A 17,060-nucleotide genomic window follows, 5' to 3' on the forward strand; every position below is an offset into this window, starting at 1 on the left:
GGGTGAAGGAGAAATCAGCCTGGTGATGTAAAATTGTTTTTTACAGATGAAATTATGGATTATATTTTGTGGAAACATACCACACAACTGGTGAATGTTTTAATGAATTCTGTTTTAGTTTGTCTCTAATCGTTTTGTTTTTTACTTTTGTATGATTATTTCTTAAACTGTTTTCTAATATTTTGCAGGGATTTTTTTTTTTAGTTGTCTCGAAGGAGCCAAATAAAAGTGGAAATGAACATTTACTGTCACTGTGCTGGTAAGATTTTTTTATTTTTTATCTTCAAAAAGGGAGTTGAGTCTTGAATGTAATGGAAGCCAATTTATTAGACAGCCTTAGTACATAGTAGGTACACATGGAAGTATTGTTTGTGCTTCAACACTGGCAAACAAACAATCCCAATAAGTTAAACAGTTTCAGGACAGACTAATGTTTCATCATTATTTTTTCTCTGATAAATAAATTTGATATAAATCAATGGATTTAACAGAGTAAACCCTATACAACAGCAAATTATAATAGAAAAAATAAACACAAAGTCAAGCGTTTGCATCACAGAAAACGCATTATAGTGCAATATACAACTTGTTTGGCCAGGAAAGGGGGAAGGAGGGGAGGAAAAAAAGTGAAAAGGTTGGGTTTAAGTGTTTGTTTTTTCTTTTATGCAAAGCCATTCACCATTGGAGGGTTTTACATTGCACCAGAGGAGGAAACAGACAAAGAAAATATAGATAATAGTCTTTTTCCCAGCTGACCACTAACAGCTACAGCTAAAACATCACAAACACGGCGGCTTCACATTGGCATTTTTAAAAGGAAAAGGATCACTACTTCACAGTCAGAAATATCACCAGTCAACAGTGAGACGCTAAAACAGCAACATATGGCAGATACACAACACTACTCAGTGCATGGCCCAATTAAACATCATTACTAACCAATGAGATAAGACTTAATCTGACAGGATACAATACTGAAATACAACTGGCCCTTTTTAAGATTATTCTTTAAATATCAGCAAGCAACGGCCTCTTTGACATTAAAACGTGAAGTTTCTCTGGAGAAAGGAAATCGTTTGTGGCAGGTCAATACTTCACAGTCTCGGCAGCCGGAGGAGGGATGATTCTGGCTTTTTTTACAGAGCGCTTTCTCTTTTCATCTTCTGCTCTGCCAAGGAGTTTTAAACAAATACTCCACTGAAACTTTAACTGTTCTGTGTTTTCAGTATCAAACCCTCACCAGCTTTAGAAGATGAAGCATGATCAGATTTCATACACGATGGCTTCACCGTGAAAAACTGTATCAAAACATCCATAGGAACTCATGAGACCGGTCACATACAGTTAGTCCGCAGCTCCATCTGTCAAAACGTGTTCTAATTATGTTACAAAGCTATATTTCCGTCAAACTATGTCTGAAAAAAGACATCTAGTTTGTCAACAGGAGGTTTCCACTGCCCCAATATATGACTGATGATCAAAAAGCTTCAATGAATGTTTTTTTCTACTTTGTGATACTGAAAACACAGGGTTTCTGTGGAGTATTCAAGCTCAGCATCTTTGGAAAAAGCTAAACGCTAACTCTGCAGCTCCCAGAACATCCACACTGGATACAAACACATTGACAGTCCACACAAGTCCAAGCATGCTACTGAATATGCACATCTCAAATGGGCAGGGGGGGACGGGGGGAGGGGGACAACTCCTCTCTGATGAAATATATTTATATATATGTATTGCATGTTGACTGATATGATATATTTTACAACATCAACCTCTCAAACTGCACATCCCTCCTCCACCTGCTTCCAATAAAACTCACACCAAGGAGGTAATCCAAAGGAACAAATGAGAGAAAATGTCTACCTGTTACACATTCTAGCAGGTTTCTTAGCATACAATGTTACATTTGGGTACTTTCAGTTCTAAATGGCCTTCTGTTCTGATATTTAAACCTTTTTCAATAAGTTTATTTAGTTGCATCCATTGTAAAACATGAGAATACTTGCAACAGTTTTATTCTTTGATACAACATATATTTTTTTTTATCATCTGTCTTTTTTTCTTTTCAAGCAAGATGCATACACAATTAATGGATAAGGTTGGGAGGGGCAGGGGGGCGATGGCGGTAAGATGGGTAGAGGAGGGGTGTGGGTTAAGGGTTTAAGGAGGAGAGAGACGTGATTGGAGGATTTTAGCTTGTCACTTCCTCGTCTGGTTTGTTCATGGCCTTGAGCTGCTCCAGCAGGCTGGTGGGGGTGAAGATGTGGGTCGATCCTGGAGACACGCACAAACACACACGCACACACACACACACACATACAGAGCGTTAGATCTGAACGTTTGGAGAGAAACATTAAAAAAATGTGTTTTCAGCTCTTGCTATGAATGCCTATAGTAGATGAGGACAGTCTCACATAATGTTAGGTCTTACAGCTGCAGTCCCTGGTTCCCTGCACATTAGATCCTGCATCATTTAACACTATCTGTCAAAATACCGAATACCAATACCGATATTTTAAAACATCAACATTGCCTTAAATAATTTTAGACACAGCAATGTGTCAAACTAAGAACTAGAAATGCACTAAACTAGTGTTATGACTGGAAAACCTCATAAGTCCAAATTTGTTCTTATTTTATCTATCAATCAATATCTAGCTTTAGACTTGAAATATCTTACATCTTCTTTGACTTGCATAATGTATTATGCAATATTAACTTTTCCCACTTAAACGTCTCCACTCTACAGATAGAGATACTGAAACGTGGCTCTGTGCTAAATCACATGCAGCTGAACATTATGGAAGCACACAGATCAGTGATGGTGCCACACAACTGACAAGACTCTGAGCTGCGAGGAGCGGCAGGTGAGTTTAGACCAAAAAAAAAAAAAAAACCTGCAACACCAAACCTGTCTACAACAACACAGCCAATCGGATGTTAGAAAAATGTGCACATGACCGAGTGAGCCTTTACTTAAAGAGCATGCAGGAAGCTGGAAAATACTGGTAGAAAAAAGGCAAAAAATAGACAAAAGCAGATCTTCTCTACATGTTATGAAATCTCAAACCAGAGAGTTCGACCTATTGTCTGTTAAATATGAATGAGAATGTGAAACTCAGTGACCTTAATTAGACGTGGATGAACTGGTGTGACAGCTGAAGACACATTTCAAACATTGTAAAACTTGAAAGGTGCTGATTGGAGTAAATCAAACTTTTTGCCAAATTAGTTTTTCACGTCTTTATGGATGGCCGTCTCTGGTCTGCCATCTTCATTTACAATCATACAGAAAGGAAAGGAGACTGACTGTTTGATTTACCCCACACACCTGTTCAACATCAACAGTATTTGTCCTACATCGGTTTGTTTCTGTTGCAAAGCTGCATGTTTCTTACAGTTTGGTCTGATTAGCTTTACCTCAAAGACATTCACCTAAAATTGAAAACTAAAGTTGATCCTGAGAGGAAGTGGAAGTGGTTGAAGGTAAAAACAGGAGAGAAAGAGGCAAGCCCATCTCGATTTGGGGCGTTATGGTGATGATGCAGGGTTTTGTGGGTGTCAGGGATCGTGGGTGGGTGGGTGGGTTTAGTGTGGGTCACAGAGGTCAGTGTCAGACTGGCCTCACCTGCTTCTCTGCTGTTCCCCAAAACACACAGCTTCGTGGGCCTTTCAGCCCCAGAAACACAACACTGTGACGTGGATCTCCAGCGCCACTCAGTAACTCTACATGGCTGGTTTAAGACCAAAATAGCATAACAAAAACAAAGAGTTGTTTTAGTAGGTGATGGCCATTTTGCTCAGGAAGTGCTGAATGTGGCAGTATGTGAGGGAGCAGCCATACTGCTTAAGGTGAGAGCTGCTTACTGAGGAAACCATAAAACCAAAAGTTTGTTATAAACGATATCGCTTTAGCAGATTAGTCAGGAATGAGATGGATGCCCAGAGATACAATACTCTGTCTTTATAGGTGAGAATCCAGCTTTTCATGGCAATATGTGTGTAAAATTACAAAGACAATGACAGTGTCAGGAATATTGAAGTATTTACTGCCTCCAATGAGGAAATGTTTCAAATATACTCTGACACATGTTTGTCAGCGGGGGTTTTCAGAAACTATGAGTTAGAACTGATAAAAGCTGGTGAAGAGAGGAAGGATTGTTTTGGTGCAGACAGCTCCACCATGTGGACAACTTTCCAGTTTGCAACTTCTGAACCAAAGCAATAAAAGACAAATATTTCATGTCCCTTCACCACCTATTTCAAAAGGAACTTACAATACACATCAAATCTAAACCAATTTCTTTGTATTCCACACATTATTTAAAGGTTTTGCAGGTGTAGCATAGTTTATGTCTGTATATAACACATGTACACAACACATACCGATGTACACTGTAATCATGTACTGTGTGATTGTGTGTCCTTGTACTGTAATAACATGCTGACACTAGTTGTGTGTGAGTGCCTTGTGTAAAGGATGAGTTCTGGGAGGAATAATAAGGAGTAGCTACTCTACATTGAAGAGGAGGGGGAGATTAGACGTAGCTGGTTGATATGGGTGGCATCTTTATTTTTGGATAGGTTGCTAAAGCATATCAGGTGGAACGATGCTACAGTCTCAGACTGTGTCAGCAGAGAGACGTCACGGAGGCAGCTTTCTGGGCAAGTCAACTGCAGTGGTTTTTATTGCCCGACTGGTTCCCATATTGTTGCCACAGAAACTGCCCCGTGTGTCAGCAGCACCCTTTAACCATCATCATGATGATCTGTGATTAATATCCAGAGAGAGCCCTCTGCAGACGAGCCATGAGGCATGTGAGCATGTGATGGTGGGCTGAGAGTCAGGGATGACGTACGGAAGCCCTGAGAGGCCAGTAAGAAAAACAATACTGGTGATTCAGTTTGTAAGTGAGATCGAAATTGTTTTCTCTCCTGTGTTTAGGATTTAATAACAGGTGATGTTATTAGCACTAATATGTTGTTAGAATTAGCTAGACTGTGGTTCTCACTCATTAGGTGAGATGTTACTGTTATAATGACCACACTACTGCCAACTAGTGTTAGCTAGGCAGGTTAGGTTGTAGCTTTTGGTTAGCCATAAATGAATGTATTCAATTATTAGATAGCAAGCTAATGTCAGTATACTGTAGCTACATGAGCTACATTAGAAACACATTTTCAAACTCCCTCAACCTCTGTTTCACAGATGATTCATAAAAAATATATTATTCTACAATGTTCAGCTGTTCTCTCAGAAAACAGAAGAAGAAAACTATTTAGATCAGACTTAGAAAACAGATCACCAGATATTTATTTTGTCACTTGCCCTCTGGGCTTCTGTAGATTTGAGTCAAATGAAAGAAAGAAAAAAAACAAAACAACAACACACAAGGAACAAAAGGAGAGAATCCTTCTTTGAAATCCAGCATCAACTCAAGGACCTGTCCTGAAAGAAACCGGTAACAAATCAAGGGGAGTCTTTGGCAAAGGGTTAATTAGAAAAATAATTAGTTAAAAAGTGATAAAGATGGACCTCGGGGGTAGATTAAATCTGGAGTGTGGTCAGCAGGCTCAAATGGCCTTTGGGTGACAGTAAAAGGGGCGATTTAATCCACCCAGTTGAGATGATGGGAGGAGGCAGCAGGGATGGGGTCACAACCCCCTCAGGCACGGCCACTCAGCACAGACTCTACTTGGGCTTTGAATCCAAATGTCCAGCCTCTAGACTTGCAGACAAAACCCTCGTGGACTTCAGACATATGCACTGTGACGTCAGGTTTTTGGGAGGCTGCGTGAGTGAAAGGCTACATAAGATCCAGATCTTGCACTTCACTGCTCTATGCATCACATTTTGTCAACGTGTCTTATGTTTTTTGAAGATTTCTTCAACACTATGTGGGTGGTTGTTGTTTTTACATGACTTCTCACGTCTTACATTTTACTGTATATTCTTCTTGTGTCAGAGAATTATAGTTTCACATCCAGTCCACCGCTCTGCAAAAGTAAAGAAGTCTGGACATTTGGATTCAGCCTTCGAGCTGATTGATCAGCAGATTGATGAATTGAAATCGGATGTGAGCAGAGCCTGATGCAGTGGTCCACGCACTGGGGAAAGGTTGGAGGTGCCCATCCCCGAGGGACACGGGGAGGAGGAGGGTGGAGTTACATAAAAAACAATACTGAGTGTTCAAAGAAGAGAAAGAGGAACAAGGTGGAAGCCCTTGTGCTGTGGAAGTTCAGAAAGGGCTTCTTTGTGCGGCTGCCTTTACTTTTTTCAGTGTGATTTCTCTCTCCCTCCCTCCCAATCTGTCTCTGCCTCACTCGTCTGAGGGTTCTGCGTCCTCAAAGGACACCCTAGTGGACTCTCGGAAGTCGGGGTGCTGCAGGTCCGATAAGAATTTGGTGGGGGTGAGCAAGTGGGTGGAACCTGTGGAGGAACAGAGGCGGCTTCACCACTCGTCTCTCAGCACATGCCACGCCCCCTCCCCCACTCGCTCCCAGAAACAAAAGGGTTAAAAAAAACAAGCAGACCTGTCACACGTACACACAGAGACACACTCGCCCACACACAAAAAAACACACGTGGCATGTTGCACAAACATAATAAACTGGGACGCACACACACAGAAAAAGACATGGCGTGGCTGCAATTTAAAGACAACAGTTGTTTTTAAAGACAACAGCAGAAGCAGAGCACAACAAAAACTAACAACAGACTTTCCCAGTTATAACACAGACTGGCTGGCAAAGCTTTAGGACATCAAATAAACAATACAAAGGGGCATAACATAAAGGGCTATTTAAACAAAACACATTGCACACAGTAGGCAGGTTGTAACAGCTATCTGCAGCTGGCTGTGTTACTGCTGTGCAGCTGATGTGGTCGTGGTGTGTGATGTTTGTTTGTTAGTTTATTTCGCATATTATAAAAGTTAAGAGAAGATGTAACGTATAGAATCCAAGACAATGTGAGGGAGAAATGCCGAAAAACCCCTCCAGGGGCTGGATGTGAGATTGACTGTCTGGGTGCATGGAGGTCAGAGAAGAGATTCTGCTGAAAGCCTGAACCTTGATTCCCAATTTTTGTGCTTAAAAAAGTGAAAGTGTATAAAGTTATAGATGCCCCACACGTACATTAATTTGAATTAATAATCAAGCTGTATTCAATCTTCTGTTGGTTTTTAGTATTTGACCTTTTTTCTATCATTTTCTATATCTATAAAGTTCACGAAACAAACTATCTTGTTTCTACCTGCTTCAACAAATGCAATTTAATATCAGAAAGACATGAATAAAAAAAAATTCATATTATATCATCAAAAATTCACCCCATGCTTTGTATAGAAAAATCTGGTTCTTATTTCTCTTCCGCAATGAATCTGCACCTCTACCTCAGGGTTACACTCGTCCGTTCGGTTCACTCCCTGTGTTTGACTCCCTCCATGTTTTCTTTCCCTCCATCTTTCCTGTGTAGCTGTGTTCCAGTTCAGAAGCTGTGTCCTTCTGTCACCTTCAGAGCGTCTTAACACCTGCTGCCACTCCGCCCTCTGAAAGCACTTCAGAGAACCTGGCCCCTGAATTAGGACACAGCTCATCAGCATGTCCACTCAGAGACACATCCACGCTGCGTTCAAGGTTGTGCCGAGTGTATCTTTGAGTAGCCATGTCCTCCACCTACACATTAACCCTTCCTCTTGTTCTCTGCCTGCCCTCAGTGCATTACTCACCAATGATGGCTTCCCATTTCCCATTGGCCTGTGTGACCTCATAGGCGCAGCGCATCTCACTGAAGGACACGCCTCCGATGATAAAGACCATGACACGTGGACCGGTGCGGTATTCTCCAGGTGTCTTATTCTTGTGCCAGTGGCCGTACCGGGCGCTACCAGGGCAGAAAGGTTAACATGGTCACATTATATTACATCGTTAGCTTGGCATGCTGTTACATTTCATTCATTCTCTCACGTAACACACAGATTTTGAAAATATGTGTAACCATGGACACATTGATGTCAGATTTCTGGTTTTCAAGCTCATAATTCTTTATCTCGACCTTGAAGGGGTTAAGGAAAAGTATGAATGAAAATTCACATGGACTTGAAAAGGGAAACTATGGGGCTGTGATAATCTAATTGCACTTTAACACTTTTTCCAAGCCAACTTTATTTGAAAATAATGAAGATACAGTGAGCACAGTGACAAACGCTGTAGCCCTACAGTTGTAAGACGTAAGTATGATTTCCTGTCAAGCCAACCAAATCAAAACAAACCAATCACTCATAGTTTGTAGCATTAAAATACATATTGTTGGACATTTACATTATTTTCTTGGTAACCATATAACCTGAGCTGAAGTCTGAGCTGCTCATGTGAGACCAGATTCACACATTCGAGGGTTGAACTGCATCTGTGTGCATTTCCTCTGACTAACCTACATGCATCCTAACAGGGTCCTCACAGCGCAGGGTGAGTCTGTATTTGTGGGGGAGGGACAGTAAATGAGGCAGATCAGTTTGTAATCAATACACACCAGCAGTCCCACACACACACACACAGACTGGGGGTGTAAATGGCAGAGGAGCTCAGTGTATCTTCTCTTCACAGACAAACACACACACTGATGACTTGTATTCAGGTCAGCTTCATTATATTTCGGTCAAGAGGTGTGATGTTTAATCTGATCTATTGCTTCAATGACATGTTTGACTTGTAAAATTTTGTATAATCTCCCATTCTCATGGCAATTTAACATACTTTTGAATGAAATAATCGATTTTTGTGAATAGAAAACAGGAGAAGTTACACAATGTCCCTTTAAGCTGTGCTTGAGCTCCTGTCTTTGCAGTGGGATCTGTGCACGCCTCACAAACCTCAATCAACCATCAATCCATTTTTCTAGTATTGATCAATCAGAGTCATCTCTCTTCCAAAATGACTATTGATCCAACACCACCATTTCTGTTTTCATCATTCAGCCTATCAGATGCAACACTTGGTGCAGATGTTTTTATGTGTGAGTTTGTGTGTCTACCTGACTGCAGTGGTGCTGAAGGAGGCAGAGGAGCGGGTGGAGATGTATGGATAGTGCTTGGTGTCCAGCTTATCGTCAATAGCATCCTGCAGGGTGAGAAGAGACACACACACACAGAGATCTCTGTCAGCCACATTATCTGTCTTACACACACAGACACACTTGAATAGCGGCTTCACAGTTTACAACACGTCTCTTAGCAACCATGCACGGTTGCATCATGGAGGTCCATTGAAGAACTGGCTTTGCACAAATAAGGAGTTAAACACAGTCGATAAGAGCCGGGCTGCTGAAATAGATGTTTGACTCAGGTTGTGGTGGGAGTGTGTCGACTGAAAAGTAAACAGTTCTGCTGAGGGGGATTAGATTAGTTTCTTGTTTCTAATCCCTGTTTTAGCTTTACAAGAGGAAAAATAAACACATCTAGAGTGGAGACAGCAGGTTAAATAAAACTGTGTTTCTGTAAAAATGATTAACATGAACCAAGACATAAATCTAACAGGTCAAACGGTGATTTATGCCCTGCAGACACACCTCCATGATGTCCTTGACCAGTGGTGTCCAGCGGGACAGCTGATAGGTCTGCTCGCTCACACGCTCCTTCCTGTCCAACTTCTTTCCTCGGCGGAGGGTCGACTGAAGACGGAGAGAAGATACGAGGGAATAAAAGAGTCACCGGTGTCTCTAATCTGATCTGTGAGTACATTTAGTAACAGAAAACAAACTGTTCCGTCTAACCAACTACAGTCTTTATCAGCTGCTGGATGTCATGTATCCAATCATTCAAATACAATGATTGCAAAGATGTGTGATTGTGAGAAGTAAAGTAACCCATCACTGGAAACATTTAGTCCTTTTCTGTTCTGCCAAAGTTACATAACTGTGTGTGGTGAGTTAGCAGTAGAACTCTCAGCTGGTGCATTCATGTGCTGGGTGGAAGCTCAGACATTTGACAAAGCGTCTGATTTTTAACATTCCTTGGATTGAAAATGTTTTCTCACTGGCCTTAACTTCTCAAGTGTCAGATGCAGAGAATTTGACATAGTTTGTTCTCTTAACTGCAGTTTCATATACACTATCAGCAGGTAACTAATTCTACATCATTTAATGGAGACGCATTCATCTCGAGGAAACTTATTTCCATAATATAAAGTAAGAAAGGAAAGAGGAAACTAAAAATAGCGTGTTGATTAATTCAAAACAGCTTAAAGCTACAATTTGAGAATTAAATGGAAATGTAAAACACTGTCCCATGTGGTGAACAAGACTGTGACAACAACAGCAACAACAATGTAAATCTAAGTATCTCTGACTTAATTAGGACATCAAAGATGGGAAGTGAACAATGAGATAATCTAGGGATGCAGATAAAACCAATAAAAAGGAGGAATAAAGACTGAGGGCACATCAAAACGAGGAAGAAAAGATAAAGGAGGACAGTCGAGCATCTTACATCTGTGATGATGGGGACGCCCAGGTGAGCCATGTTGGTGATGATCTCACTGTCCTCAGGGGGGATCTGAGCGTGTTGGATCAACTTGTTCAGATTCTCCTCCGTAATGCCTGAACACACACACACACACACACACACACACACACACACACACACACACACACACACACACACACACACACACACACACACACACACACACACACACACACACACACACACACACAAAGTCATCTATCTTGTTTACATTTAATATGCTGCACAACCTGTTATGACTTGACTGTTATGAAGGGGAATTCACGTTTTGCCACTTGAGCGCAAAAATAACTTAATATCAGTTTAATATCACTGCCGTGTGTTACGTAACTTCAGCACTTTATTACAGCTGAGTTGTTTTGTCTGTATGTTCCTTTATGGGGGTTAGCTCTTTCAGGCTGTAGTGGTTCACTTCTCTTTTTTGTTCATATAAAGATGTTTATTATTTATAAATAGAAAAGTAAAAGATTACCATAAGGCTTTATAACAATAAGCACAACACATCATAGAGCATTTTATAATGGATTATAAGGTCAAGTATTATAATAGAGTTATAATGCTCTATGATGTATTCATGCTTATTGTTATAAAGTCTTATGGTAATTTATGAGTGTTTATAATGATAGTTATACACGTCTATAAGCCAATTATAACACATTATAACTATATGTATAATGTATTATTGATGTGGGCATTTTCAGCGAGTTACTAGCAATTATAACGTATTGTAACACCTGACCTTATAAGTCATGATAAAATGCTATAGTGTTGTATGATTATTGTTATAAAGCATTATGATCATTTATGAATGTTTATAACTATAGTTACACAGTGCTATAACTACATTATACCTCATTATAAGTATGGTTATAGAGATAGGCGTCAAGTAAAGTGTTACCGATAAATCTAACAATGATCAAAATGTTCAGAAAATGACTGTGTGGTGGTGATTTACCATATTCATTTCCCTGTGCTCTTTTCAATAGTTCTATGTAGAGTAAATAATACTCATAAGTCTAGGTTAATATAATATTAGACTAAAGAGCAGATATCTTGATGTCGTCAGTATCCTGCTCCTCACCGTTCTTGAGGAAAATGTAGAGCAGGATGATGCGGATCTTGTCATACGTGCTGACGTTGGCGTCCAGCAGGATGGGAACAATAGCCCTCATGGGGTCTTTGATCTTCTCTCCCTCAGCGTCTGTTCCCATGGCCAAATCCTGCAACAGAGAACTCCACTCTCATACACTGTTTGTTGTATAATTGTCAGAGGAGCACCATTTTTTCTTATAATACGCCAACAAAGAGACTGATTTTGATCTCTGAGGACTAAACAAAGTCTTCAGCATCGAAAACACTTTGTGTTCCCTGTCACCTGTTCCACGCGGCACAGCTTGTCCACCGTTCCCTGGTAATGCTTCATGCAGTCCTCAGCCAGCTGCAGGTGAGTGGAGTACTGAGGGAGCACAACACACCAGGGTCAGTATACACACTCACACACATGCACAGGAAAACATTCATGTGACTACACACACCTTGCTGAGCTCCTTCTGGTACTGAGGCATCTTCTTCAGCATCTGGGACAGATCCCTCATTGTGGTCTGTTGAGACAAAGAGCAACGTGTATGTATTGGTAATGGACTCACTATGTTTACGAGGAGAGTTTAGTTTTATAAAGAAATGTTGACCATTTGGAAACAGAAACAGCTCATAGACACAGTAGGTCTGTTCTCAAGTATCTGATGACCAACTGGACTGAAGGTCATAACACTGGATGATGAACTCAAGAGTTCGCTCTTAGCTGTGTGTTACAAACTAAAACAAGAAGAGTAACAAGGAGCAGAAACCTCATGATTCATTTAGTTTCCTCCACCAACTAAAAAATGAATAAGTAAAGACCTAAGACTCAACTTAATCCCAGACACGTTTTTGAGTCCATTTAAAGGAGCAGATAAGAAGCTCACACAGCTCCAAAATACTGAGTAGGAAACTGTATGTGATCCACAGTCATAGCTGATTCAACAAGGTAAAGAAGCTGCCAGCACTCACCAACATTTCATCTATCATCACACTGATGAAGCATCATCGTTTTTTGAAGGAATAGCTCAAAATAAATATATGCAAATTTGCTGTCTTGTTGACAGTTAGATGAAACTGATTCTACTTTCATGTCTTTACTTTAAATTTGCAGCTAGTTCGACCAGGCTAGCTGTTTTAAGTTTAATGTACTGTACATGTTCTGCTAAGACAATTACCTGTATAGTCACAGTCACGAGGTACCAGTAAGGAGAAGTGACAGCGTGTGGCATAAAAGACGTGCTAATCCACTTGCCAAGAGGTCAATGACCACTTGGCAAGTGGACTAGCATGTCGAAACGGTTAGCATCGTCGCCCGTGGTGTGGGAGACCCAGGTTCGAAACCCACTCAGGGCAGGACAAACAACATCAGTCACACATACAACCTGTTTACATACAGAACTGTCTAACTTTATCTAAAGTTCAATAATGCTCTAGTGTCAATGCTTCAGCTTCCTCTTTACCTTCTCTCCAGTGTTCATCCTCTTGCTGGCAGAAAACTCCTTCAGCTGACGTGTCACTTCCCTGGAAGACAAAGACACAAAGAGCAAAGGAGGAACATGAGAATGTTTGCATTAATTTTGTTCAGTATCAACAGACTGTTTGAGCAGATGTGAAAAGTGCTAAGTAAAACAGATATACTCACTGGGACACCTCAGCTATGTGTTTGTGTCTCAGGCTCACCCACAGGTCATCGTCTTCATGCAGCAACACCTCCTTCTCACGAGAGTCTCCGACGCCGCTGGATTCATATCTGAGGGAAAGAAATGTTTATCAAAATGTGAACATAGCTGTCACAAGTCATCACTTATCTGTCTTGTCTTTTTTTGTACTTGTAGACGTCGTTCTCGATGGGCAGCAGGTCGTAGCCCATGGCCTGGAAGGTGAGTTCATGCAGGACGGGTGAGACGGGGTCAAACGCCCGGTCCAGGATGATCAGCTGTGAGCGAGCCTTGTCTGGACCCTGTTCAGAGAGAGAGAGAGGCGATTGGATACAAGAGTGACGAGAGAAAATGGAGAAAATGAAAATGGATGAATTCTCCTGAGCTCACCTCTCCCATGGTGGGGTCATCAGCCTTGTAGGCGTCCAGTTTGTCTTGGACCAGCTGGGCCAGGGTGGCGTTGTCCTTGTACTCCCTGACAGAATGACAGACAGATGGACGCATATGGAGGTGGACAAGGAAGGACAAAGCGGCAAATAATTGTGATGAGGAGAAGTGAGGAGGACAAGAAAGACGTTCACACAGCCACATGAGACCATAGGAAAAAGAAAGGTGGGTAACAGCTCTCAGGTCCCAAAATACGCTTGATCTATAGCTACTATAGTTTATATTTGCTGACTCTCTACAAAAAGGATATTCAATTGTCTATAACTCATTTTGAGCCTCTGCGACTGAAGATTAATATCTGCAGCACTGTCAGTTTTCTCCTCCCACACAACTCCTTTTATATTACAGAGGCATGCTACTGACAAAAAACAAAGACACAAGAGTCATATCTATTAAAAAGCAGAAGAAATGAATCACAGCGCAAAACAAAACACATCATTGATGAGATCACAGCTAATCTGGGTTATGGGACAGCAGAAATGTTCCCTTTTTATGTTTAAATGGACAAAAATAAAACAGATAAATAAAACTCCTCCTCTCAGCAGCACCTTCAGTGACCTTTAACACCTCATCTGTCCACATAAGCTATTTCCTTGAACTGCTGACACACTGAGTCGTGGGGTCTGTGCCCCCTGCAGCTCACCCTCGGTATCTGACGGCGGGGTATTCCTTCAGGGTGGCGCAGAGCGTGGCCAGCTGCTCGGCCAGCCTCTCCATCACCGGGTTCTTCAGCTGGGTCTTGTGGGGGCTGTAGAAACTGTGGAAGGCATCTGGGTTGTCCAGAGAGTACACCTGCACACACACACAAAGATATTTATGATTCAGACCAACTGAACTGTGTTGTGTTTTTCTGACTGAAGCTCTTATAATAATGATCACAGCCAAGTGCGTTGTGACGTTTTGCTGTCAAGATGTAAACACTGACTTCACCGTGACAACAGATATTTAGTGGCACACACTCAGCGGGTCAGTGTATTGTGTATTGTTTTCTCTTTCATGATCTCCTCTTCCTTCTTTCCTTCCTTCTTTTCCTTCCTGTTCCTTGTCTGCCTCCTCTCCTCTCTCATCCCTTGTTTCCTCTCCTGTCTCATTGTCTTTTCTCCTCTGTCATTTCCCTGTTCCATGGTTCCTTTTCCATTTTCCTTTTCTCTCCCCTCCTCCATTTTCCTCTCCATTAATTTTCTTGTTAATGTCCTAAACTTCTTCTCTTCTCCTCTCCTCTTTTCCTATTTCCTTGTTTAATCTTCCATCTCCGGTTACCCCCCTTTTTCTTCCTCCCCTCTTTCATCTCCTCTCCTCTCACCTTCTCTCCTCGTCTACCTCCAGCTCCTCTCTCCTGTCTCCTCCCTTGTTTCCTACCCTTCTCTTTTTACTTGTTTTATCTTCTATTTTCCAATCCTCCTCTTTTTACCCTTGCATGTTTGTTTTTCTCCTGTACTCATCTTTCCTTGTTTCCACTCCTCTGATTTCCTCCTCTCCTCTCTCCTGCATCACTCACTACCACTCCCTCCTCCCACCCCATCTGTCCACGGTCACATGACCACACTCCTGCGCTGCAGAAGGGTCCCTACGCTGCCATTGGCTCCCGTCTTCTGTGTGGATCCTGACTCATCCAATGGGGAGTGAGCATCAGGTTGTGGGGCGGGGCTACAAGGCAGCATTTTGCCTGAAGCAGAAAACCACTGACTCTGAATTAATTATAGTAGACAGGAGGGGAGCAAAGCATTGTGGGCCGTGCAGCATCTTCAGATACTGAGAGAGTGGAGGATGGACAGAAGAAGAGGTGAGGGAGATAGAGAGGGGAGGACGAAGGGAGGGGAAATTAGGAAAATATAGTTGGGGGAGGAAAAGAAAAAATATTATGGAAATAAAATATAAAAAAAGAGCAAAAAAGCCTGATGACAGCAATGAGCAGGGAGAGCAGAAGCGACGTGCAAAGGCAGGGGTGGAGGAATGGCGGGATAAAAAAAGCAGACAGGGGGAGGGAGAGAGGAGGAAAGATGGATGGGGATGGAGGAAGGAATTTGGAAATTTAGCGAGGGTGGAGAAGCAGGTGGGAGGGAGGGCAGGGCCATGTGACAAGTGTGAGTGTTTTCTGGTGGCGTCTGGCAGTAAACAGAGTGAGTGGTGAGTCAGCAGCATCGTGCCAAACCACCACCTGAGTGTGTGTTTGTGTTTCTCCCTCCCTCCCTTCTTATCCATCCCATAACCTCACTGTTGCTATTCCTGTCTGTGTCCTTTGCAGCATCTCTTTCCTCCCACCTGTCTTAATCGATCGCTCACTACTCTTCCTCAAGCTTTCTCTCTCTCTCTCTCTCTCTCTCTCTCTCTCTCTCTCTCTCTCTCTCTCAGCCACTAAGAAGAGGGGCAATAATCCAGGGCCAGGTGTAGGTATTTTGGTGTCATGCCACCACTGTGGCCCATCCCATATGGGATTACAAGACACATTTAATGACAAATACAAGAAACAAAAGACTAGACGGTCCTTCCTGCTGGTATTACCTGCCACACAGGTGTGACACATAGATAAACAATTTAAGATTACTTTCAGTCAACTATATATCGCTCTTCGTCTCATTGCCCAAGCCTTTTCAAGAAATAAAGAAAATGCAAATATATTCAACTGAAAAAGATGTTTTAGCTTCTCAGCATCATCTAACCACACAAAGTCGTTATTTGGATCTACCTTACTAAACAATTTTTGTCTTATACAGTCATAGAAAGGACAGTAGAACACAAAAATGAATTTGAAATTTTCCACCTCTTGGATGTCAAATAAATTACAAATTCTATCGTCTTCTGCTGTGCCAACATATCTGCCTGTCTCAATATGGAATTGAGCACACAGGGATCTTTTCTTTTTAGACAAATTATACAAAACATAATAATTTTCTGGGCCAAATACCTGTTTTATTTCACAGCAAGTACGCAGTTTTGGTTTGCCCCAAATATCTAATGCCCATCTATCTTTACTTTGTTGTTTACATATCAATACTTCCATGTCGATGAAAAGAGCAGCAAAGATGATATGCCATTTCACTGATTGTGTCACACTGATTCAATATACCAATGCAAAACACACACACACACATGGCTGGATGCCCTACCTGAGACTCGTAGGGCAAGAATGCAATGTTGATCTCCGTCAGAGTCTTGATGGTTTTGGAAGCGCGGCTCTTCACCAGCTCGTTGAACAGAGGATCAGGGCAGGCTGGAGTAGAGAGACACCACAGAACACAGTTACACTGCTGACCATCTCTCTCTACCTGTTATCTGAATGAGAAGCACTGAGGAAAAGGAGGATTATGATGAAGAGATTTGCATTTGTATAAAGGGAGCGCTTCACATT

General features: G+C 41.7%; 1 protein-coding gene across 1 annotated transcript in view; it reads right to left on the bottom strand.

The window, feature by feature from the left end:
* Positions 1-1,860: 1,860 nt before the first annotated feature.
* Positions 1,861-17,060, bottom strand: part of stxbp1a (syntaxin binding protein 1a) — a 31,799-nt gene continuing 16,599 nt past the window's right edge. The window contains exons 6-19 of the mRNA XM_083984214.1: positions 16,819-16,922; positions 14,355-14,503; positions 13,655-13,739; positions 13,436-13,566; positions 13,249-13,356; positions 13,067-13,127; positions 12,062-12,127; positions 11,902-11,982; positions 11,608-11,746; positions 10,491-10,600; positions 9,572-9,673; positions 9,038-9,123; positions 7,734-7,888; positions 1,861-2,277 (exon numbers count right to left, since the gene is read on the bottom strand). Coding sequence (XP_083840340.1) covers positions 2,195-2,277; positions 7,734-7,888; positions 9,038-9,123; positions 9,572-9,673; positions 10,491-10,600; positions 11,608-11,746; positions 11,902-11,982; positions 12,062-12,127; positions 13,067-13,127; positions 13,249-13,356; positions 13,436-13,566; positions 13,655-13,739; positions 14,355-14,503; positions 16,819-16,922 — 1,460 coding nt within the window. The 3' untranslated portion in view covers positions 1,861-2,194. The remainder of the gene's footprint in view (positions 2,278-7,733; positions 7,889-9,037; positions 9,124-9,571; positions 9,674-10,490; positions 10,601-11,607; positions 11,747-11,901; positions 11,983-12,061; positions 12,128-13,066; positions 13,128-13,248; positions 13,357-13,435; positions 13,567-13,654; positions 13,740-14,354; positions 14,504-16,818; positions 16,923-17,060) is intronic.

This window comes from Trachurus trachurus (assembly GCF_905171665.1).
Source record: "Trachurus trachurus genome assembly, chromosome: 12".
Taxonomy (NCBI): domain Eukaryota; kingdom Metazoa; phylum Chordata; class Actinopteri; order Carangiformes; family Carangidae; genus Trachurus; species Trachurus trachurus.